The sequence below is a fragment of the Vulpes lagopus genome, chromosome 2, assembly GCF_018345385.1.
Source record: "Vulpes lagopus strain Blue_001 chromosome 2, ASM1834538v1, whole genome shotgun sequence".
Lineage (NCBI taxonomy): Eukaryota > Metazoa > Chordata > Mammalia > Carnivora > Canidae > Vulpes > Vulpes lagopus.
In genome coordinates, this window is record NC_054825.1 from 154165577 (window position 1) to 154189511 (window position 23935).

At 56.5% G+C, this 23935-nt stretch overlaps 2 protein-coding genes across 2 annotated transcripts in view; one reads left to right on the plus strand and one right to left on the minus strand.

Moving 5' to 3' along the window:
- SHC3 (SHC adaptor protein 3) overlaps positions 1–7202 on the plus strand; it is a 111493-nt gene extending 104291 nt beyond the window's left edge. The window contains exon 12 of the mRNA XM_041745223.1: positions 87–7202. Coding sequence (XP_041601157.1) covers positions 87–215 — 129 coding nt within the window. The 3' untranslated portion in view covers positions 216–7202. The remainder of the gene's footprint in view (positions 1–86) is intronic.
- A 746-nt stretch (positions 7203–7948) lies between these two features.
- On the minus strand, positions 7949–19255 carry S1PR3 (sphingosine-1-phosphate receptor 3). Its single transcript, XM_041745224.1, has 2 exons — positions 19083–19255; positions 7949–11167 (listed from the first exon to the last, which is right to left on the minus strand). The coding sequence occupies exon 2, from the start codon at positions 11078–11080 to the stop codon at positions 9875–9877; it is 1206 nt and encodes a 401-aa protein (XP_041601158.1). The 5' UTR covers positions 11081–11167; positions 19083–19255; the 3' UTR covers positions 7949–9874.
- Positions 19256–23935: the final 4680 nt, after the last annotated feature.

Genomic DNA, 23935 nt, shown 5'->3' on the forward strand with positions numbered 1-23935 from the left:
GTCCCAAGGCCTGGCTGGCTCTGAGCACATGTGTCCTCTGTCATCCACCTGTGTGTCATGCTTTCCTGACCTCTGTGTCCCTCCAGATCCGGACGAAAGACAGGGTCTTTGACAGCATCAGCCACCTCATCAACCACCACCTGGAGAACAGCCTGCCCATTGTCTCTGCCGGAAGCGAGCTCTGCCTCCAGCAGCCAGTGGAGAAGACCCTGTGACCGGCCAGCCACCCTGTCCTGACCTTGCACCGGTGGTCAGGAGACCTGGTTCTTCCCGGGAAATGGGTATGGGGGGTTCCGGAGACTCGGGCCACTGCCCACAGGCTCAGAGCCTCATCCAAATGCTCCAGGAGGAAGGTGTCTGGAAAGTGCAAGTTTCATAAACTTGTTCCGATTTTCTCCTGTGCATATTAAAGGTGTACATACCTATACATCCTGTACAAATTATCCCTCTATATTTATATTTTTTAAGACTAAGAAAGATGTAAGACTAATGTTCTGTGCTGTATGTTTTTAATGGGGAAAAAAAGTTTGACTATAGTTGTCCGGGTTAAAATTTAATTCAACTGACCCATTCTACTGAGAAATTCCACTAGGAAGGTGTCACCTGCAGTTTTACCTGATAAGCACAACACGGGGACAAGGAGCAGGAGGACTGGTCCTCAGTGCAGAGCCATAGCAGAAGAAGGCGGGATGCCACTCAAGGGAGTTTAGCTCTGCACGTAGAGCTCCATGAACTGCTGGTCCAGGTGGTCGCTGCTCCAAGTTGCTGGCGCTCCCACTCCTCCGTGATGTTGCCTCCACCCTCCATCCCCAGACCGTCCCCTGTCACACCTGTGTGCTCGCGGAGCAGGTGGTTCCCGTGCTGTTCCAGGTGGTTCCGAGCACAGGAATGCTGGCCTCCTTGACCACAGTTGTTCAGGGGTTCATCAGGATCTGTTTGACTGACACATGTGGCACAAGATGAGCCTCCACGACCGAGATCTGACCTGGCCAATATTTCCCTTGTTTTCATCCGTGTGTGGAGGGCTGCTTGGGGCAAAGCCATGCTTCCTGGGTCCTTCTAGCCAATATGATGATGGCAGGTTGCTGGGGTAGCTGCTAGGAATGTGCCCCCATCCCTGGCATCCAATAGAGAGAGATGCATGTGTATGAGCCGCGTCAAAGGCAGATGCTAACACGAGCGCTTGATCCGGGACTCTTCTTGCTCTACGTTTGTCTTGGGCTGGTGACTCAGGAGTGTGGGGAACTAGTTGAGGTTTTGTCTCTCGAGTGGTTGGTGGGTAAAGGAGCTGCTGTCTCTACAACAGATTTCCCAAGTGCTCTGTGGAAAGGGCCCATACCCCTGGCATCCCTTTGTCTGGGTTCCTTCCTTTGAGCTAAAACACTCTGATTTCTTACCTGATCATTCGGTGTCGACAAGGTTTCTGACTTAAAAAAACAAACAAACAAACAAAAAAACACCTGGGATGAGCTTACCTGGTGACTTGACACATGCTACCTTTTAAAAGCCAGAAGCTTCCTTCGTTGGTTGGTGCCCAGTTGTGGGCACCACAGCCTAGGCTCCCGTCCCGTGCAGTCCCTCAGCAAGTGGCAGCCTGGGTCAGTGCAACGGGACTTTCTGCACACTTAACAGCAGGCCAGTAATAAATTCTGTGCTTCAAGAATGAGGCGTTAAGGGTAGATTTTACAAACTCTGAGGAGTAAGAATTCTGCAAAGTTAGACTAAATGAACCTGATTTCTGTTCCCAGGGTGTGTGTGTGTGTGTGTGTGTGTGTGTGTGTCCAGGATGGAAGATGGGGTGAAGCTCATGGGCAGGGATGGGTTGGGCAGGTCCACAGGTTTTGTGTGGAGCCCTCTTAGGACTTTTTGTCCTTCGAGGGTCCAGGAATCTAAGACGACAGTGGCTTAGGCTTCTAGAATGTTCCACTGTGCATTTGAACTAACCTAGGACCACCTAGCTCTTCCTAGAGCAGTTCTGGTTTCAGCCATGGCACAGACACCATGCCCCATGTTACCCAGAAGTAGTGGGAGCCGAACAGGGCTGGGGCAGCAGCTGGTGGGGCTCCTGCCCTGTGGTGATATACACGGGGGGGGGGGGGAGCTATGCGTCCCGTCCCCTGCAGCCCCGCAGCCCTGTACACACACACACACACACACACACACACACACACATCCCTCCCATGTGTGCAAGTGTCCACACATATAAAAATGCGTAGAACGACTTCCCTCTCAAGGGCCTGCGAGGCCCAGCAAGGGGATCTTAAGCACACGCCCCAAATGCTAATGTTTAAGGGTGAAGTAGGAAAGGCTGGTGAGGGACCCTGAGCCCCCGGACATTGACCTGCCTCCTCTGCCCTCTCGGGGAGGCCAGAAGTGAGTGGTCTGCAGGTGTGGGAGCTCTTGCTGTGAAGTCACTGGTTAGCGCAGTGGTGGTAAGCAGTATAGATCACGTTTCTTTGCATGAGAATCCATTTAGAAAATTAGAAATATTGGGGGGAGATCAAATTTTGTTTCAATTTTAATTCAAAATGTGTACTTTTGAGTTCAGATTCCAGGATTGCTTATAATAACAGCATTGCTATTGGGAAACTGTGCTCCTTCGTAGCCACCGGGGCGGCCTGCAGACCTGGCGGACGGCTGCCACTCTCTCGCCTGTGTCCCCTGCCGTGTGATGTATGGTGGAGCTCTAGGGGTCACCTCAGCTCCCCCGCAGTGCTGTGTGATGGGCACTATGGGGAGCCTCACTTGCTGGTGGAGAAACTGAGGCACAGTGGGCGAGCAGAGCTGTTGTGCCCCCTGCACATGTCCGGGCACCACCGCGTGCCTGCAGCTAGGATTCCCGGGCCAAGATGGGTCTCACCCTGCGCAGCCTGGGGCCCCCCTGCCTAGTCAGACTGCATCTCTGCCAGGGCAGGGCTGCGTGTTCCGGGACCTCTGAGTCCCTGGCTACGTACACTGCTCACTGTGGCCTTGGTGGCCTTGGGCCCGCTGCTCCCCAGGGGCCCCTGCGTCTCCGCCCAGGCCTCTGGGTGTGCTGGGAGTGTACGGCAGGTCAACATGGGCCCTGGAGACCCCTACCCCCCACTGCCACCCCCCTCACCATCGTGTGTGCATTAGTGGCATTTTCAAGGGCCGTTCTTGCCCCACGAGAGCCTAGGTGTCCCCTGTGGGGCTGCTCCCAGTGGTGCCAGCGAGCTCTGATGCTCAAGGCCCCGAGGCACTCATGTCTGATGGCCGACACATCCTAACATCTCCCCATTGCGGCCGATCCCAACTCTGTCCCCCCGCCGCCACTCTTGGGCTTTTCATATTTGAGAGGCCACAGGACCCAGGGGCCGCTTTGCTGTGACCTGGGTTTCATTTGAACAACCATCTGTTTAGCGCTGTCTCGGGAGCTTGGGAGGCTGGGTGGACAGGAGCCCTGGTGCAGGACATTTGGTGTCCCAAGGGGTCATGAGGGGGAAGGCAGCACGGGTGATGCCCCATGAAGGCAGGAGAGACAAAGCCTGTGCCAAGGGCAAGGCCTGGCTTGGGAGGAGTGGGCAGGGCAGCCATCAGGGTGGCCCCCGAGGGCCTGCGCTCTGATGCTCGCCACTGCCTCCTGGCTCCGGCCATCTGGGCTCCTTAGATGGAGCGCTCCCTTCAGGTGCTGCCCAATGCCTGGTGGCTCCTTCACATAAGTGACACGTACAAACTGATGTCCTGGTCCTTCTTTGCCTGAATGGGTCCCTAGGTGGAGGCATTTCCTGCGAGATCACAGGCTTCTGTCAGAGCCATGTGGCCACCCGCTTGTCGCTCGGTGTCTCTGGGCGGTGGCCGGCCACCTGCACCCCGCTGCTGTGAGATGGAGCGGGAGGTGCCAGCGAAAGGACAGAAACCGGAAGGACAGGTGCTTCCCAGGATGCTGCATGCACAGGCATGATGGTTCTCTCACCGCCCACATACGTAGCACACCTGGGGTCCATTTGAGCCCTTCTGTGGGCAGTGTGATAGGCTGATTGGAAAGGGGACGGAGATTGTGGAAATACTGCACTTGGGTCACGGTATGTCACAGACAAATTTTGGTCATGAGTTTTAGGATAATATCTGGCTCTGTAGTGAAACTTTAAAAATGGGTCCTGAGAATGATGAATTGGAAAAACCACTTTACAGGAAGGTATTGTGAGCCTGGGTGTGCCGGGGGGCCCCAGAAGATGACCAGCAAGGGAGTGTTAGAGGATTGTGAAGCTGCAGAAGCCCCTTTCAGTGGGGCACCTGAGGCCAGGTGACCCACTGGAGTGTGGTGACAATTAGGAGCACAGAACTTATTAGGGTCCTTTACAGTTCGCGTATAAAGCTCAGCCCCTGGTAGAGAACGACACATAGCTCTTCCCTCCTTGTTGGGTTCGCATTTATGCTCATTCTTTTTGCAAAATATATAAAGACGGGAGTCCTACATGGACAAGGAAGTGTTTGGGGGCTCTTCAGAGACAGACTCCAAGAGGGCAAGTCACCACCATGTAGAAGACTAAGGTCACCAAGGCTCTGAGGGACAGCAGGAGACAGGCCCGGGCACATGTCAGTGCTCACCCAGCAACGTCTAGCCACTGGCTCATCGCGGGTGGGGAACAGGCCCTGTGCACACCTGAGCCGGGGATCCTGGGCAGAAGGACAGGCCTGCAGGCTAAGCGGGTCTGCAAGAGGCCCACAGGCCCCACCCAAGGAGTCTGCGCAGGGCCTGGGAATTTGCATTCCTAGTAAACTGGGCAATGCTGGTGACAAGTGTGGGCTTTGAGGACCACCACCAGGTGCGGTCCCCCGCCAAACTATGGCTTGCCGAGGGCTTCCCCCACCGCCCCCCCGCCAAACTATGGCTGTGTTTTCCCACCACCTCATGTCATGGAGCCCAGAGTCTGTGCTCTGAGTTTTAAAAGTGGAGGATTAATAAGCATTTAAAACTCCATGCAATCACTGCTGGCAGATAAAATGCCATCTGCCAGCCACAATTTATTTATAATGGGGTTTATACATATTTATAAGTTTGCAAGCAACAAATGCACAGTTTTAAAACTGGCACATTTTATAGCAGCCAGGAAAACTGCAATTTTATACCAGGACTTTGAATGTCAATCGCGCACATGCACACATACCTATGCTGATTGTGACGGGTGTGCACCTGTGTGTGCGCACATGCAGCCTGGCCATGAGGCTTGCGCCTCAACACTCCTCCCCGCGCTTCGGTATTTCTCACCAAGAAGGACATGCAGAAAGTTAAACAGATGTGAAGCATTTGGGGACTGTGGGTCCTGGCCTCTGCAGACATGGGGGGTGGGTGGGCAGGCTCCTGGATGCTGTAGGATGTGGGACCCACCTGCAAAGGGAGCAGGAGCAGACAGGAGGGCCACGGGGGTGGGGGGCCACTGTGGAGGTGACACAGGGGCAGCAGGGGAAGACGAGGCCAAGAGGGCAACAGTGCAGGAGGAGGGAGACAAGAAGGAGGGTCTGGGGACAAGCAAGTCCAGCCTCACGTCCTGCTTCCACCTGGCAGCATGCAGCGCGGGTCAGAGGACAGAGAGGAATGACAAGAGGGGCCAGCGTGGAGAAGCTGTCCCCAGCAGGTGCGCTGGGCGTGAGCGTCTGCCTGGGCACAGCCATGTGCGCTGCCTGGCTTGTAGGCATTTCCGGCCAGCCCCCTCTTGGCCTTGTCTGTGCGTTGGTTCCTGTGTGGCAGGCACAGTGCTGGGCTCCTGGTGGGAAGCGGACATGCACAGGGCGTGACAATGCGAGAAGCCTGATGGCTGGCGTGGTCAAGTGCAACAGGGCCACGGAGGCCGGGGCTCCCAGGTGGGCCTGGGGAGTCTGCAGGTTTTTTGAGCTGGGAAGCAGGTGGGAGGAAGGCAGGGCAGGGAGTGTGGGGGGTGGGGGGCGGGGAACAAAGGACTCCCTCTGGCTCCTCACCTTCTGGAGGGCTGGGAGGACCATTGTCATTCAGGGAAGCACCACACCTGAGGCTTCCACTAGATCACTTCCTGTGTGGTTGCTTCCCCATGCAACGTAGTGGGGAGAAATCCGCAAGTGGTCCTGTGTGCCACAGCCGACAGCTCGCGCTCACACGGGACATTTCTCCCACAAGCAGATTTTCTACCTAAGCAGCCATCAACACAGCAGAAACATCTGTGGGCATATCCATCCCTGAACACTGAATTAGCTTTTTCTGTAATGACCGTGTGTCGGTGGCAAGTGGAATGTTCTCTGCTCATTTGCCTTTTGAATAAAACTCGTTCCAGAATAAATATTGTTAAAAATGAAGTATGTGGATGTTTCTGTGCATTCAGAATTAAACATCTGATGTTAAAAATCCAAGGATTAGGAGGGAACTCCGTGTAGAATTTCACGTGTCACGATGTTTCTTACTCTTTGACGAGTATTTGGATGGCAAAGTTATATCTGCTGATAAATATTATTTGAGAATTTTGTGTTCTGTCTTCCATCAACTTCTGTGGAACAAATAAGGATTGCCGGGAAGGTGTCTGTCCGTCTGGGGATGTTGCTGATTCATCACTTTATTCCGCGTGGATGCTGGGATGGCATTTGGATTCCAGGGAGCGGAATTACCAAACCGATCTCGAGCTTTCCATGTGCCGTTCCGTGCAAGCTGGGGACACCCAAACTGTGTCTGGGGGACAGAGCAGAGGCTCCACAGCTCAGCGGGGAGGTCGGCGGCTTCCAGGGCTTCCTTCCCTCGGCAAACCCACTTCACTCCTTCAGGAAGTGATGCGGCTTCAGTCAGGGCCCCCATGCGCCTGGGGGCGGCTGCGTGGAGTCCCCCAGGGTCCCCTCTGTCGCCCAGGGCTCGTGTGGGCCATGCCACCCTTGTCCTTCTCACTAGTTAGCAGAAAATGTGCCTTCATTTTGGGGATCACGGTGTGTGCATTTCTGACTCTGTAGCAAACCCTTTGATGTTTTGACTTCGATACGAAGAAACATTTGGGTGTTGAGGTTTCGTCCTAGTGGAGACAATTTTGAAGCATGGACTTGGTGACTCTTGAGACGTTTTTTATCCCACGCGCCCTGTTTCGTGTCTGTGAAAGGCTCCTTACCGGCGCAGAACCCGCGCCCCCCTCCCCCGGGTCAGGGGTGCAGAGAAGCAGCCGAGATCTCTGGTTCACTGTTTCAATGATTGTCGGTGTAACTGTGAGCAATAAAGGATTGTGTAAAAAGTCTCCTGCGTGGGTGGTGGACCTTGTGTTGCCTCACGAGGGTGGGGAGGGCAGGTAGGGACCTTCCCATAGGGAGCGAGTACCCTGCCATCCCCAGACACGCTGGTCACCTGCCAAGCTTCACCCTTCGGCCCATGGTGCCAGGGGCGGGGGGCGGGAGGGCCTGGCAGCAGCAGAGCTGGCGGGGTGGGGGTCACGGCTGCCTGGTGGCCTGGGGCACGGGTGGTGGCAGGCTATGGACCTCGCCAGGGCTGTGAGATTTCTCCATGAACATCAGACCAGACCAGTTATGGCGAATGCAGGCCTCACTCTGGGATGGACATGCATATGCACACGCACATGCACATGGACACGCACACAGACACATGCACTCACAGGCTAGAAGTCTCCCTCTGTCACCTAGGGCGCTGGGCAATGGGCCGCTTCTGACCGACTCCCTCCTGCTGCAAATGGAGCAGAACCAACCATCTCGTCGCTTTCGGCCAGGACTCGTAATCCCCCCATCCAAGAGCTCATCCTCCTGTAAACACTCGGGCCTACAGAACCTGACACCCCGAAGCTTCCCCTTCCCTGGGCACCAGCTATGCCGGGGTCGGAGGAAAGTGCAGGAGGCACAGTCCCCAGGTTCCCAGGGTGGCTTCAGTCCTGGGGGAACGCCGGCACCATGGGGGAGGCCAGGCCGCCACCCTGCACCCCTGGTGCAGACAAACCCCCCATGCTAACCTCCAGTGACAGGTTTACAAGTAGGCTTTTGGTTTTATTTTTATTTTTTTAACAAACACACATGGGACACAGTAAAGAGATCTAATGCATATGTTCTACGTGGCTTTGAAACTCAACCCCTCGATGACCCACAGCTTTTGGCACAGGCTGTACATGCTGCTATTAAAGTCGATCATTTTCTGCATGTATTGAATGCACACGATTACTCCGTTGGGTTTTTCCACTCAGACTGTTTGCAAGTTTTGTGTTCTCGCAATGGGAAGTCGGGATCAAGGAGCAAGTGTCACCAATATGAGCACTGGAGACCCAGGAACCTCCAGGGACCCTGAGCTCTGTGGTCACTTCATTCCCTAGGTGAACACGCAGTGCTCCCTGCTGTGTCTTCTTGATGCCTGACTTTTCTAGACATGCTGTCTGACCCGAGAATACACTCCTCTCCAGTGACGTAAAGAAGCCAACAAAAGTGCCACCAATGAGCATCCCCTTCTCTCATCAGTCACAGAAACGAGGGAAGTCTTTGGTCAGGACATGGAGACCCCCCAGGACCCACAGGAATGTGCCTCAGTTGGGAGCATGGGCATCTGAAAACACGAAGGAGCCAGCAGTGTCTCCTCCAGACGGTTAACGTGTCAAGGTGTCTCTGGAGTCTTGACTCAGCCAAAATGCCCGGCAAACCAGAAAGCCTTAGGGGCTCTGATGTGAGAGTCCTTTTGAAGGCTGCCTGTTTTGTGTTTGGCCAAGAGCCTGACACGTGAACTCTGTAGGTGTGAGATCTCCACACACGTGTGCACATCCTCATTGGTGTGTCCTGCAGGTGGGATCCCTGAGGGAAGTTCCTCATGCACAAACACCTCCTGAGGAACCCCCTACATGCGGGGATGGGGATGCAGGGTTGGCTGACCCCATATCGTTACCTACAACATCACTGCATTTCCCGGAAGAGCACACAACTCGGTCCTACTGACCTGGTGCTTCTCTGGCTAGAGGGGACCAGGCTCCAATAGGATCCAAGTGCAGCCTGTCAGCCTCTCCCAATTCTGTACAAATTTTTCCTCACATCAAACATACCGTAGCTTCCTCTGGCCAGGGTGTCTGTCCTCTGCTTCTGCCTTCTGAGCTCTTCTGCTTGGCCCAGGGATGGCCTCTGGGAAGCCCCTGGTGGGCTTTTCTGAGATCTAGAGGGTCACCAGTCACATAATGTGGGTAACGGGGTTGGGGGATGTGTTCAATCTCTGCAGGGACACAACCCTGGGGAGAGGCGGGGATGCAGCTCTCAGAGCACTCTCACTCTCCCAGGGTCTTTTGGACACTGTCAGGGTCAGATCCACGCACCTGAGACCCACCCAGGAGCAGCCTTTTTCAAAGCCCACTGAACACGAGACTCGGTGTCAGTGTGAGGAGACGGGGATGGGCATGTCCGGCTAATTGCCAGCCTCAGCCTCGCTCCTGGAGGTTCAGTCAGGACACCGTGCCACGTCCTGCTGCCTACAGCAGAAACAGGTGTTGTATCCCGATGGTGGACGTCAGAAACCCGAGCGCTGCGTGACACAGAAATGACGAACACGCCAGCATCCACAGTATGCGCGGTCCATGTAGTGTGAAGTTACCAGAAATTGCCATGACATTCAGGGAAGCACACTGCGCATTGCGTGGCCCACGACCTTCCCTCCCGTGGGATTCAGGGGAAGGTGGCAGATCGGAGGTTTGGAAGACTCACGCCAATACAGACAAGGCAGGCAGGCTGTCTACTGTGAAACAGGCTGGCGAGTCCTCGGGTCCCTCTTCCTGGGACGTCCACACCACATGGGCCACGCATGGGCAAACAGATTTCCCAAGTGCCAGCTCCAGAACCTCCGGGGGTGACGCATGCAATAAATAAGAACGTGGCTGGGAGCTGAGCGCCTCTTGTCTCATGGACATGTGGGGATGGCCGTTCCTGGAGGTGGCCATGCTCACTTGCAGAGGATCCCATTCTGCAGGGTTTTGTTCCCATCCATGATGCACGGCGAGGCAGCTATCTGGGGAGGGTCCTCCTTGTTCTTTGGTGAGGGGCTGCTGTTGTTGCTGCCGCTGGACTTGCTTCTGCTGGGGTCGAGAGCGGGCTGGCTGGGTGAGGAGCGGGCGCCCCAGCGCCGGACCAGGCAGGTGCACACCAGCCGGAAGAAGGCCCGCCGCATCTCCTTGCTGGCCAGAGTGTAGATGACGGGGTTCATGGCCGAGTTCATCACCGCCAGCACAATGAACCACTGGGCCTTGAACAGGATGGCACACTGCTTCACCCTGCAGGCCACGTCGACGAGGAAGAGAATGAAGAGTGGGGACCAGCAGGCGATGAACACACTGACCACAATCACCACGGTCCGCAGCAGGGCCATGGACCGCTCCGAGTTGTGGGGGCTGGCCACCCGGCGGCTGCTGGACTTCACCAGGAAGTAGATGCGTGCGTACAGGATCACGATGGTGACCAGGATGGCTGTGAAGATGCTGATGCAGAAGGCGATGTACCTCTTGGAGTAGAGGGGCAGGATGGTGGAGCAGTCGGGGAGGTTGTGCAGGCAATTCCAGCCCAGGATGGGGAGGGCGCCCAGCGAGAAGGCTATGAGCCAGCACATGCCAATCAGAAGGAAGACGCGGTGCTTCTTGTTGGCATCGTACGGCCTCATTTTGATCATAGTCAAGTGCCGCTCGATCGCAATGGCCAGCAAGCTACAGGTGGACGCCCCGAGGGCCACGAACATGCTGCCCTCCCTTAGGAACCAGAGCGTGGGAGACAGGCTCAGCGTCCTCTTGCCCGACATCAGAATGTTGACCTTGTAGGCGATGCCGGCCAGCAGGTCACAGAGGGCCAAGTTGCCGATGAAGAAGTACATGCGGTTGTGGAACTTATTGTTTTTCCAGATGGCGATGAGAACCATGAGGTTCTCCAGCACGATGAAGCTGCAGATGATCAGGAACAGCACGGTGGTAGGCATGCTGCCCTCGGGGGCCTCCCTCAGCCGGCCCTCCAGCTTGCCCACGTAGTTGTAGTGCTCGTGCAGGGTCTCGGTCTCGTTCCCGTTCCCGGGAGAGGGCCTGGCGCGCGGCGGGACGACTGTGGCCATCGCTCGGGCGCGCAGAGGCTCAGCTCCGGATCCCAGCAGAGGGCGCCCTGGGCACATCCATATCCAGAGAACAGGCGCGGGCTCAGGCTTCCGGGGTGGCCCGGGCGGTGGCGGGACCCCAGCCGGGGCGTGCAGAGCAGGGGGCTGCGAAGATAAAAGTGGGGTGCCCAGAGATTATGGGGGCTCAAGACCACCCAGGGGGCAGCCGCAGCACAGCTGGGGAAGGCAGCTTATGTGGGGGCCCACAGCTCCTCAGGGGCTGAGGTGGCCGCAGGAAGCCACTTGGTGTCTGCAGCTGCTGGGAGGGAGGTCGGTGTGTGAGACCCGCGGTCATTCACTCGTACAACAATGACACACAGACCCAAATACACGTCAGTCTGTCAGGGAATCCCGAGGCACTTGGGGGCTCTGACCGTGCATCCTCCGCCACAGCACAGGAGCGGCCAAACCATGATTCCCGTTACCCCAAGACAAATGGGATCATTTTGGGACAGCAAAATAGAAGGGAACCAGAATGCCGCCCCCGGGAAGCCACCCCTGGTGAGCCTGGAGCAACACTGTGGGAGCAACACCACCCCGACGGCGTCCCTGGGACCAGGGCCAGACACGGAGTGGGGTCCCAACGGCCTACAGGGGAGGCCTGAGACAGGGCCATGCGGCCACCAAGGGCAGGGCAGTGGGAGGCACGACGGCCCACGGTTCCCTGATGGCAGCAGTGTGGGGAGGGGCAGATGGGCCATGAGCCCATACTTCTACCAAGGGTGATAGAAGGAGAGGCAGGGACAAGCACTTGGCTTCTGGACTTGGCTGAAAACCCAGAGCTCAGCCTTCTTGCCCCAAGTCAGACCGTCTGTGCCCCCAGAACTGAAGCCATGTGTGTGAGCAGAGAGAAAGGACCCTGCTGGGGGTATAAGCAGACGGAGAAGGCCCGAAGCCAGGCGCCGGCCCTTGGTGGCCCCGGCCCTTGGTGGCCCCGGGTTTAAGCCCCCCTCCCCTCCGATACTTCCCACCCTCACCTGAGGCCACACCCATCACCTGTGGGGATGTCACCGTCCCAGCTGGATGCAGCTGCCAGTGGATGCACTGATTTTAAATTACAAACCTATGTTTAAACATCTACTAATGAGCACATGAGCTCGGCTTAGAACAGCCTGAAGAGTATCCAGTGGTGACTTTTTTTTCTTTCATGACGTTTAAGTCATAGCCCTATGTTGGGTTTGGAAACACACGGGCTCCACACTTGGGGTGTGTTGGGATCTGAGCTCGCTGCCAGATTTGGGTACAGCCCGGGAGGTGCTCGGTCCTGGAAGGATCCCGGGGCACAGTGTGTGTGGCTGCTGTTGGATGAGGAGGAGAGGAGAGTCCGTGGGGCCCTGGCTCCAGGCACCTTTCAGGTCGCTGCCCCACAGGCACTGCTCAGGGCCAGGGGTGCTGTGACACCCTCCCCTCCACCGGGGCTCAGGTCCTCTGAGATCAGGAAAGGCAGCTCTGCTCCTACTTTGCAGGGACTTCTCCCCACGTGCTGGGGGGCCCAGGCCCTGCCTCCTCCGGAAAGCTCGTGGGCTGTGGCCTGTGCAGGATGCCTGCAAGGTGTGTGCTGGTAGGTGCCCTGGAGGCGCACGGTCAGCTCGGTGGGCAGCTGTCCCGCCAGCGCCCCAGCCCCACGCACCTTCCTCTAACCCTGGCCAAGCCTTCTTGCCCCAAGTCAGGCTCCCTCTGCCCTGGAGTCAGCCCGGCTCCTCGAGACTTCTCTACTCGCCACTTCTTACGGCAGATCGCAGGCTGTCCTTTAAAGAGCGGGAATAGGGCAGCCCGGTGGCTCAGCGGTTTAGTGCTGCCTTCAGCCCAGGGCATGATCCTGGAGACCCGGGATCGAGTTCCACATCGGGCTCCCTGCGTGGAGCCTGCTTCTCCCTCTGCCTGTGTCTCTGCCTCTCTCTCTCTCTCTCTGTGTGTCTCTCATGAATAAATGAAATCTTTATAAAAAAATAAAATAAAGAGCGGGAATAATGACGCTGCTGACCATCCTGGAGCCCAGCGCCTGGAGCGGCTTGCTTCAGGGTCACACAGGGGCAAAGTGTCCCACGCCTCTCACGGCGCCTGTCTGCTCATGGGAGCCCAACACATGCTCTGCTTGTCTGCTGGTTCCTTATCCGCGAGCCGTGAATGGAGCTGACACGACCTCCCTCTGCTTGCGGGGCCCTGGGCACAGCACAGCCCAGAGCACAGCCAGCCCCACACAGACGGGGCTGACCGACCCTGCCCTACAAGCGTCCTTATCCATGGAAGAGGCGCAGTACAGAGGCAGGGGCAAGAAGCACACGGCCACCCCACCGACAGTCAGAAGGGAGCAGTGCCCCGAGAACGGCTGTGTCCTAGCTGGTGGAGGGTCGACGTGGCTGCCCCGAGGCCTCCATATGCCCCACATCCACGGGCCACTGTGTCCACAACACCTGCTCCCCTGCCAGGGGCTTCCATCTCAGGAAGGACGGCGGGCGTGTGGTTAACACGGGGTATAATCCTGAGTGAGTTAGCACCTGCACAGTCTGAACTGCAGACACATGAGTGTGACCTGAAAGGGTGAGGAAAGTGAATTGTTGGTGAATTCACACCCAGGACGGTGAGAAAGGGCTCCAAGCAGCGACATCTGAAAGGTTTTGAAACCACAGTACAAGTGAACCTCATCTTCTGGGCCTGCTTCCCCCATGGTGACTCCACGTTGCGGATGCTCCCCCCGTGGCACACACTCTACTCCCGTGCTCGTGCCATGAGCACTGACCAAAGGGACGTGTGTCCCCATAAACCCACTGCATCTGGAACCTCTTGGATGTAAAGAGCGAGGACACGCAAGTGAAGGGCTGCACAGACTCCCATCCGTTTCTTTTCCTCCCCACGTGCCAGGTTTTGAAAAAACAAAACAAAAAACGGAGCAGAGCAGAAAAACAAGCCAGAAGTGAAGCCAAGACCCAGCAATACAAGAGCCACAATGAGAATAGTGTAAGATGTGCCAGAGAGCCACCAAAAACATGCATTTTGAGGGTGAATGTTTTTTCCCACTAATGCTTAATTTATCATTTTCCTTGATTAAATATTCATCATTCGAAGAGCCTGTTTTTTTCAGAGCATCTCTTGCTAAATGCTATTCGCTGCATTTTCATAACTGGAAGACATCTGGCTCCCTTTGGAATCTAAAAGCTTATTTTCTTTGGATTATCAACATTAGAACGAGGGCTCCATCCTGAGAGTTACGTGCTGGGCTAAAGGCCAGATTGATTTTGGATGCATCTGAGTGCTGTTATTTGTGGTCAAAAGCATCAGAGTTCGGGCCCCACCTTTCAGGGGGTGAGGCAGGACCTGGATTTGCGGGAAGAACACTCTCCGCCCTCTCGCCCTCCACCTCGGAGCGCAAGACCAGGTGGGGCACCAGCCCTCCAGGCACATCTGTTCTGCGGAGTGCAGGGCACTGGGGCATCAAGTCCTGGGGAGCCAGCCTGTCCCGCCCCGTCCACTCACCACCGACCCCCAGAGGGGTCATGGGCTGGGCTTCTCACCCTCTCAAGGGCCGTACGTAGCTGTTTCTGACCTTCCCATAGATGGGGTCCCACAGCATCCGACTGTGCCTGGCATCTTTCTGCCAACGGCACGATGCTCCCTTGAGTCCTACAGGGAGGTGCATTTGGATGCTGGCACTTCCTGCTCCCGTCAAGGGATGGATGCCCCGGCCACTCTTGCCTATGGACATAGGGTGGTTTCTGCACGTCATTTTCCTAGGAAGCACTGCCGGGCCTGGGTGGGGACATCCTTGTGAGCTTGTACCTGTGCTCCCACGGGGTCGTTTGGCTTTCCGAGCATCGTGGTGGTGTCGGGAACGGGCTCTGACATAGCTGGTCCCTGCAGAGACTGGCCACTGGGCTACCTGGACAAGTCCCCACGAGGGCAAGTTTTACACAGCGTGAGTGCTCACGTTTTACACAGCGGGCTCTGACATAGCTGGTCCCTGCAGAGACTGGCCACTGGCCACTGGGCTACCTGGACAAGTCCCCACGAGGGCAAGTTTTACACAGCGTGAGTGCTCACGTTTTGCTTTATTTTAAAAGTTAAGCATCTGCGGCTGGCAGTGACCACCATCTGACGTTTCATTGTTAAGACTCCGATCCTGCGTAATTTCCCCCCAACAACTGAGAAATAAAGGCTGATGCCGAGGAAGGTGGCGGTGTGCGGGCTCGACCCCGAACATCTCGGAGCGCCAGGCCTGCCCTAGAAGCTGCTGTGCGGCACGGGCGCTTGGGAGAGGCACCTAGAAGGTAGCTTCACTGTGTGTCACACCAGCGGGGTTTCTGTCCCTCTGTTCCATGGGGGTGCATCTGCAGGGAGGGGCAGCCTGGGCCCCCCATGGGTTCCAGATGTGCGCTCTGCACTAGCGATTCACTTTCTCTACACATGACACATGTCAATTTTAAAAATAAACTATAAAAAGAAGGAAACGAAAAAAGTAAAGGGACATATTTCTGAAAAGCCTGGGGTCTCTCCCTCTCTCTCTCTTTCTCTCTCTCCCCATCGTGGCGAACAAGAAAGACAAGAGAAGACAATGAGATTTCTCCGGTCAGACGCAGGGTGACCGGTGCTGGTCGAAGGCACGTTTTCCCAGGGAAATCAACTATCCTCCAGACGGAAGTAAAACACCAAGCATTTGCCAACCAGCGGATTTCTTGGAAAGCAGTATTTTGTTGTTGTTGTTTATAAGAATTTAGGAAAGAAATAACGGGCTGGTCATTTCGATGCCCCAGGAAATTCCTTCGCTAATGAGTACTTCCTCTTGCCCCCAGATTTTGGAGGTGACCTCGCTGGGCAGTCAGAGGTAGCTCCGGGCAAGAGGCCTTGCATGCACAGCCCCACAGGCCTGCCCTCTGCTGGGAGCCCAGTCCTGGGGCCCTGGTGAGACCACTGTGAGGAGCAGGCTTCCCACCACCAACTCACCTGGCGGCTTTCCTACAAGTGACTCTCTCAGCAGGTAGGGTGTGGGTGTTCATACACTCCTTGGGAGCTCCGTACCCGGGGTGGGCTGCAGGACCCCCGCACAGACCCCAGGCTCTGCCTCCGTGCCCACTCTCCCAGGTGCCTGGGCTTGTCCTCCATCACAAGGCAACCGGTTTGGATACAAGAGGCCTTAAACTCTGCTCTTCAAGCGGATTTTTCAGACTTTCCCTCCTCCACTCGTCCTAAGTAAGAGCACAGGCTGGACTCCTGCCCAGACTGCCATGGGATGAATGAAGGTGTGCGGGAATGAGCTCCTCCAGGCAGGGAAGGGCTTATGCAAACAGGAGACACCTGGCCAAGAAGTCCTAATGGTGGGGTCCCTTCCACCCTTTCCCCGTGCCACAACGACACAGCAAACGCAGCACACATTGCACCTTGTAGGGTACCATGTCTGGTCCCCATGGCAGCATTTGCCTTTTGAGTGTACATAGAGGGAAGCAGAGGCTGGGGTGTGGGGGTCACCGTCCTTGGTGACACAGCTTGGAGGAGGCGGTGCTGGGTTGGAGATGTGGGTCATCTGATTCCTGTGCACCATGTTAGGGGTCAGCTCTTCTGGAGCATCCACCCCTCTCGGTGTTCTTCACTTGAAGGTGACAAGAGTGTCACCAGCAGGCTAGCCAAATGCTGGAATGCCGACCTACATGGAAAACCGACACCAGGGAGATGGAGTAGTGTCTGCAGGGCCAAAGAGCCACTCGAACTTGCCCCAGCTCACGGAGCCACGGGCAAGCCGGAGCCACCCCCCGCGAGGCCACATTCTCCACTGGGCAGTCTCGTCCCTGGCTCACCTAGCTGGCCTGCCGCCGAGCCTCCTACAGATGCGCAGCTGCAGCTCCTCCAAAATAGGAGGAAAGAACACAGAACAGACGCTGACCGTGCCCAGCGCTGTCATAACCGTAACTGAAGCACAGGACTCTCGCACCTGGATGGAGTCCACCAAGCACACCCTTTTACCTCTGAGAGCTCATGATACATCTCATAAGGCAATTAATGAATTCAGCAGAAAATGGGTGCAAAGGAATCATAAGAAGTGGCTCCAAACTGATAAGACAGGAATGAGGAAGCCATGTGTGAGGGAAAAGAAAGGTCCCGGAAAGCACGGCCCACGGCTCCGGCTCCCACCACGGAAGGAAGGCCCGAGGGTGCCCCAAGGCCCTGCCCGCTGTGTCAGCACCGGCTCCCAGAACAATGTCCTGCAGAAGAAAAGGGGGCTTCACTGCAGGGACACTCACAAATATTCAGATGTTGGCATGCTCAGAGTCTCCTTTTTCCACCATAAAAAAACACACATCCACTGTAGTTATCAAAGTGTCTTCAGGAGGATGGAAAAAAAAAGACACCACAGAGTCAAATCAGTGTCACAAGTTCCAGAGAACGAAAAATCAGTCCCCACATTTTGAGAATATTATGAGGCCAACATGGGAGGCTCCTTCTTCAGGAAATGCAACTTTCTACTATGCACCCGTGGTAGAAAATTAGGACATTTTATGAAATTCAGAAACAAAGACAAAAGCAGCATTTTCAAAGATGAAACTTGTTGAGAAGCCATCCCAGCCGTATCTTTATGGGGTGGGGGGTGGGGGGTGGGGGGGGGGCGGGGAATTGCTCCTAAAGGCTGACCTGTAGTCTCTGGTGTCAGGTGACAGAGCAACCAGACAGGCAGGCCGGATGTGAAGCTCTGCTGACCGAGGAAGCCCAGTGTGTGGTCCTCCTAGGGCCACAGAATTATTCAACCTGAACAGAGCTCTGCATCAGTTCCGAGAAAACTCCTACAGGTCCAGACACTTCCACCAACTCCTCAAGGACAACACACACACCACCACCACCCTCATCACCACTGCCACCACCAGCCAGGGGTATGGCCACCCTTGTCCGTCACACCCCACAGGACCTAATCCTGCCTTGGGACTTCTAGGAATCACTGGTCTTAACCACACCCGCAGGATTGCCACTAATAAAGAAAAGAATGTTGCAAACACGAATGATGAAGATGTGGGTATACAGAGTGGGCTCTGCAACCTCTGACGTCCAGACGTGAGCAAGAAGTTCTGGAAGTGCTCAGGGCTCCAGCTGGGGGTGGGTACCTTCTGCTTTTGAAACTAATCTTCCAGGAGACCCCATGTTCATGCCATTCCCTTTTCTTAATCTTCCTAACAAAACGTGTTCCCTTTAAACCCCCAACAAGAAGGCCCTCTCTTACATCTAAATATAAAAACCCACAATGAAACATGCCACCGAGTGGCCAGCCCCAGAAGAGAGAGAAAAAGAGAGAGAGAGAGAGACCATTTGGAGTCGGGGAGGCTGGAAGTGGCAACGCTAGCGTCCGTCTCCTGCATCAGGCCAAAGAAGGACAAGTCCCGGCCGTTCTCCAGGCTTTGTCTCAGCTGGGAGGACAGCGCACTGACCTTCCTCGGGAGCCTCACAACTGCAAAGTGGGGATGTCACCCTCCAGCCCGGATCCTGACAGCCCTCATTGCCTACTTCCAGAAACAGACGGGAAAGCACGGGACGGTGTGGAGAATATCGTTTAAAAGAAAGGTTTTCCCAGGAGAACGACCACGGCCACACGGTCCCAGAGCCCCCAGGTCCTCTTCCCCGGAGGACACTAACTTTTCAATCGCTCTAGGGATAGGACCCAGGGGACTTCTCTGGAAAGAGCCACTTCTCTTTCCTTCAGGTCCTGAGGACGGAAGATGACGCTCAGTCTGGACTCCCGCGAGGTGGTTAAAAGGAACCATCCCCGCGCCCCTGGCTGTGACACGCACCCGCGTGCCAAGGGGAACCGCCCGGTCTGCCCCCGGCTGGGCTGCCGCGGGGGTGGGTGGCCCGGGCAGGGGCAGGGGCAGGGGCAGGGGCAGGGGCAGGGGCAGGCGGTGACAGGGCGCTGGCGGCTCCCGGCCGGGTCGCTGTCACCGGGGCGGGCTGGACTGTGGGAGAGGTGCCCCCCCAGGACCCCCCCCCCCGACCCCAGGCCCCCCCCAGCCCCCCCGGCCCCCCCCCAGCCCCCGGCCCGCAGGCTCACCTGGGAGGCGTCCTCGCTCCGGCCGCATCCTCGCGGCCCTTCCTCCGCTCGCGGGCGGCGCCGGGGGCTCTGCCGGGGGGACCCGCCACCGCGCGTCCGGGACCCGCCGGCCCGGCCTCTGCGCACACGCCCGAGCTCAAACTTTTCCAGCGGCGCTGGGGGCGGGGCCCGCGCTCCTCCCCGCAGCAGCTCCCCGGCCCGCCCGCCCCGGCGGCGCCCCCACCTCCCGGGGCTCCTCCCGCCCGCCGCCGGCCGGTCCCCAGCGCCCTGCCCCGCCCCCGCCTCCCCAGCTCGGCCTCATCCCCGCCTGCGTCCCCATCTCCTCCGCAGCCCACCTCCCTTCGCCCCTCACCTCCTCCCCCTCCCCCCGCCTCCCCAGCTCGGCCTCATCCCCGCCTGCGTCCCCATCTCCTCCGCAGCCCACCTCCCTTCGCCCCTCCCCCCCTCCCCCGCCCCCGCCTCCCCAGCTCGGCCTCATCCCCGCCTGCGTCCCCATCTCCTCCGCAGCCCACCTCCCTTCGCCCCTCACCCCCTCCCCCGCCTCCCCAGCTCGGCCTCATCCCCGCCTGCGTCCCCATCTCCTCCGCAGCCCACCTCCCTTCGCCCCTCACCCCCTCCCCCGCCTCCCCAGCTCGGCCTCATCCCCCGCCTGCGTCCCCATCTCCTCCGCAGCCCACCTCCCTTCGCCCCTCACCCCCGCCCCCGCCCCCGCCTCCCGCCACCAGGCCTGCGCTCACCCCCACTCACCATTCCTACTCCACGCCCCGGTGCCCTCCTGTCCCCTCCTCAGTGCCCTCAGGGTGCAGCCCGTCCAAGCCCCTGCCCTAGGCAGGCCTCTGGCCCTGGGGTGGGTGAATTCTTGGCAGCAGACCCTGGGGGTCTCAGCACCTGGCCTGTCAGGGGAGGTGGGTGGGATGTAGGGTCCAACTGGCCTGAGGCTACATTGGGGCCAGGCACCTGCAGTGCTCACAGGAGGGGTTTCCGTGGGTGATGATGATGATGATCATCATCGTTACCATGGCAGTGATCTGGATCATTTCCATTGAAGTTGCTGACCCTTGGCCCCTGGGCTAGTGGCTACTGGCTGGTGAGTGGACTCCTGGCTCCGGGGCTAGCATGTGGCACCCTCCTCGGTCCTGCCCTGGCTGTGGACCCCAGGCCCCCTGCACACACAGTCACCCAGCTCTCAGGGGCTGCTGTCCACAAAGACATTGCACCCTCCTGCCTGGATGAATGAAGTAGTCCAGACGAAATGCTTCCACGGAATACCCGAGGAGACAACTAAACTACACAATTTTCTGTTGGAGAAGGAAAGTGAAGGCCAGGTGAACAAACAACAACCAACCCTGGAAACTCTTAGGACGGGGGTGGGGGGGGAGTGGAGGGAGGAGGGAAGCTGAGGCTTGTTATCTACGCCAAGGGTGCACCTCCCTGGGCAGACAGGATGGGGCCAGGGGTCCCAGGAGGAAGGGGGGAGGATGTGGGGAAGGGTCTCCCTCAGGTTCCTGCCCCAGATCTGGGGGCTCCCTGCTCCCAGAGAAGGAGTCCTGTCCCACCTTCCTCCACAGCTGGGAGCAAATGCTTATTTGGGGCGGGTTTGAGCCCTAATGGGCGCCTGGCATGTTTTGCACTTTGCTGGCTTTTGTATGTTTTCCCCACTAAGAAACATGAGCCCTGGACTATGTGAGCTGAAGCACATGCAGTGTTCTGGCCTCCCCTTGGGGCTCAGAGGACCGCTGACCCTGCCCTGTCCTTGCTGCCACTTAATCCAGTCAGCCTGACCTGCTGGGAGCCCTGTCTGCAGGGAGGCCTTCCAAACTGACTCAGCGAGCTTGTGCAAGCCCTGGGAAACCACTTCATCCCAAATTGCAAGTGGGAGGGTGCTTGCCCCCTTCAGCTTCAAGCCAAGCGAAGGAAAATAGATAGCTGCTGCTTTGGCCACCACCAGAGCCAGGGGACAGACAGTACAGCGTCCTGGCCTCCATGTCTACACCTGACTGGTCAGTCGGGTCATCCATAATTCTTTCAACTAGTTGCTTTGTGCAATGTAAAATTAACTACTGGTGACTGCCTGAAGTTCACTGTGATTGGCGCCCTGTCTTCATTCACTGGAGGGGTTCTGAAATCCAGACTGAACAGGGCAACCTGAGGTCTGGGGATGCCTCCAAAACCAGCCTCAGAACAGGACTCTGGGAACCCTAAAACACACTAGGGCTTTTTATGCAGGTGCCCCAAGGGAGACATGAGGATCGAGGATCGGACATAGAGGCATTCTTGAAAATCCTTTTACAAAAACACTTCTTTCCCCCAAAGATTCTCCTCATGAGTGCTCTCCCCACAACAGCCCTCTCAATGAAGCAGGGTCCCACCCCTCCTTCTCCTCTCTCCCTGGGCTTTCAGGCTCAGACGCTGGGCTCTGAGCCCCTAAAGACCATATTCTCTCCCTACTTCTCTCTAGGAAACCAGGCCTCCCTCCTGACGAGTCTGTTGGATAAAAGTCTCCCCCTCTGCCTCCCTGATTGATTAACCAAGGAAAGCTCTTTGTAGATGCCAGCTCTTAAAAGTAGAAGGAATGGAGGAACTAGGAGCTCCGAATTCTTCGTCCCGCAATGAAATAACTGTGTGGGATGGGGCAGCGTGAAAGTGTGTCGATCACACAGTGCTACCTGAGAAGGAAAAAACATTCTCCACTTCCACCGGAGACATCTGTCAGCACCTTCACGGGGACTCAAACTCAGCATCACTGGGCTGAACCGGCCCCACCTCCGGGGATGCAAAATCCAGCCCATGAAACCACCGAAACCGAGGCTGTGTTCCTACTAAAAACACTTCACTTGAACCAAAGGCCAAGCCTGTAGCTCTCATTTCCAGTGTGCGGGAAGGAGAAGGGATAGAGCTGCTGGTCCACCACACTGGGAGAGAGGACCAGATGGGTGCAGAGAGCCAGGTGGTTGACATCCCTCCAACAGATCAACGTCCTGAAAAGGGTGGGATTGGTTCTAGTACAAAAACAGCCAAAAAGAAGCAGCCTTTCTGACGACCAGCATGGACCTGACAAACTAGGAGGACATCTCAGAATGGAGGGAGTGTTCAATGATGTCATGGGCTCATTGGGAGTGTGAATTGGGCATGACAACAGCACGATGCTCGTCTGGAAGAACGGTCTTATTTCTGGGAGAACTATTGAGGGTAAAATATCTCGACGTCTAAAATTTGTTTTTAGATGACTCAGCAAAACAATACAGCACAGGAAGTTGGTGGGACAAAACCAGTGGTTGGAGGCAGGCGGGGACAAGGTGAGGAGTTGTGCATGTGCTCCCCTTCTCTGGATGTTTGAAAGTTTTCCATAATAAGAGGTTGGAGAAAAACAAAATGTCAGATACCGAATACTTTAAAAATGTATCCACTTCTGTTCTCAGGCTGTCAAATCAAGTCGAGGCCTATAGGAATAAAATGAAAAGATAGCAAGATTTATATGTGAACGCTTCTGAAAAACCATCTGGTCCCAAACTTGACTATCATTTGAACAAATGAGTTACATATTATGACACATAAGTAATACATGATTGTTTATAATTTTACAAAAAGATTTGTACAGACATTTGCTGTCTGAGCACTGTGGCGCCTACAGCCCCGCCAGCAGGTGCGGGGAGGTTGGAGGTCTCTGACCCTCTGGGATACCGTCCCCCACAGAGCCAAGATGCCCCAGGAGTGGATTTGCCGCAGCTGAGCCGCTGCTAAGGTCGGACACCTGGGCCCGGAGATGCACCCCCTTGCTGCCTCCCCTCCCGGCCTCTGCCTCCCTATCCTGGATGCTTTTCCCAGTCCCCAGGATCAGAATAAGTGGGCACTATACCCACTCTTAGCTCTGCTTTGGCTCTTAGCTTGAGGAAAGGTTGCACACCACCTTTCTCGGTTACTGGAGGCCACTGCTCAGGCCTGCTCGGGATGGAGCCCTGGGGAGGCCAGGGGGCAGCTGAGTGAGCCACAAGAAAGGGTGCCCCGTAGGAGGAAAGGGGCCTCTGTCCCACAGATTGCCCACACGGAAGTCATTCACACAGCACCGGGAGAAATGGCGGTCACGCATCAAGGCGGGGACGGATCTGCAGGACCGAAGTTGGCCTTTTGTACAATAATCCCGAGTGGGCCCAAGTGAAGCCTCTGACTGGCTGTACTGCTGCACAATACACATTCACTCGCTGACAGACACCTGCCAAGGGTAAGGCGCACAGCTTTAACCGTGACTTCCAAGTACCACCTTGCGTGTCTGTGCCCCCTGCCTCCTGCGGCCGTCTGCACGGCGCTATCAACCAGGAGACAACAGTGATGCCAGGAATTGTTCTGTTCACAGTTCTCATTTTGTAAGGGCACCTAGCCAGTGTGTACGTGTTCCTGTAAGTGAGTGACATGTGTGTGCATGTGTGTGGGGGTATATGTGTGCACATATGTGTGTGTGTGCTGCAGAGGGTCTGAACCATGAAGGAGGTAATGGGTCCCGCTCTCCACGGAACATGAACACATGGACCCTCCAATAAAATATAAAATAAATATTTGGTCTTTGTTTCTTTTTTGGCCCAGAGCTCCTAAAATCCTTGAATTTGTTTATTTTTGAACGTTAACGGGATGGCTGGTGGCTTGGGGCCCAGACAGCTCCAGGATGGGGGCCAGTTGACAGAGGCACCGACGGTGTGATCGCAGGGTTGGCACTTCCAGCCTGTTCCCAAATCTCCGGGGAGGTTTGGAGAGATCCCAGGTGGGTGGACATGTCTACGAGCTGGGAGGGAGACGCACCTAGAGAGGGCATAGGGCTCTGGGCCACTTCCCCTCACCCTGCCCGTGCATCTCTTCCATGT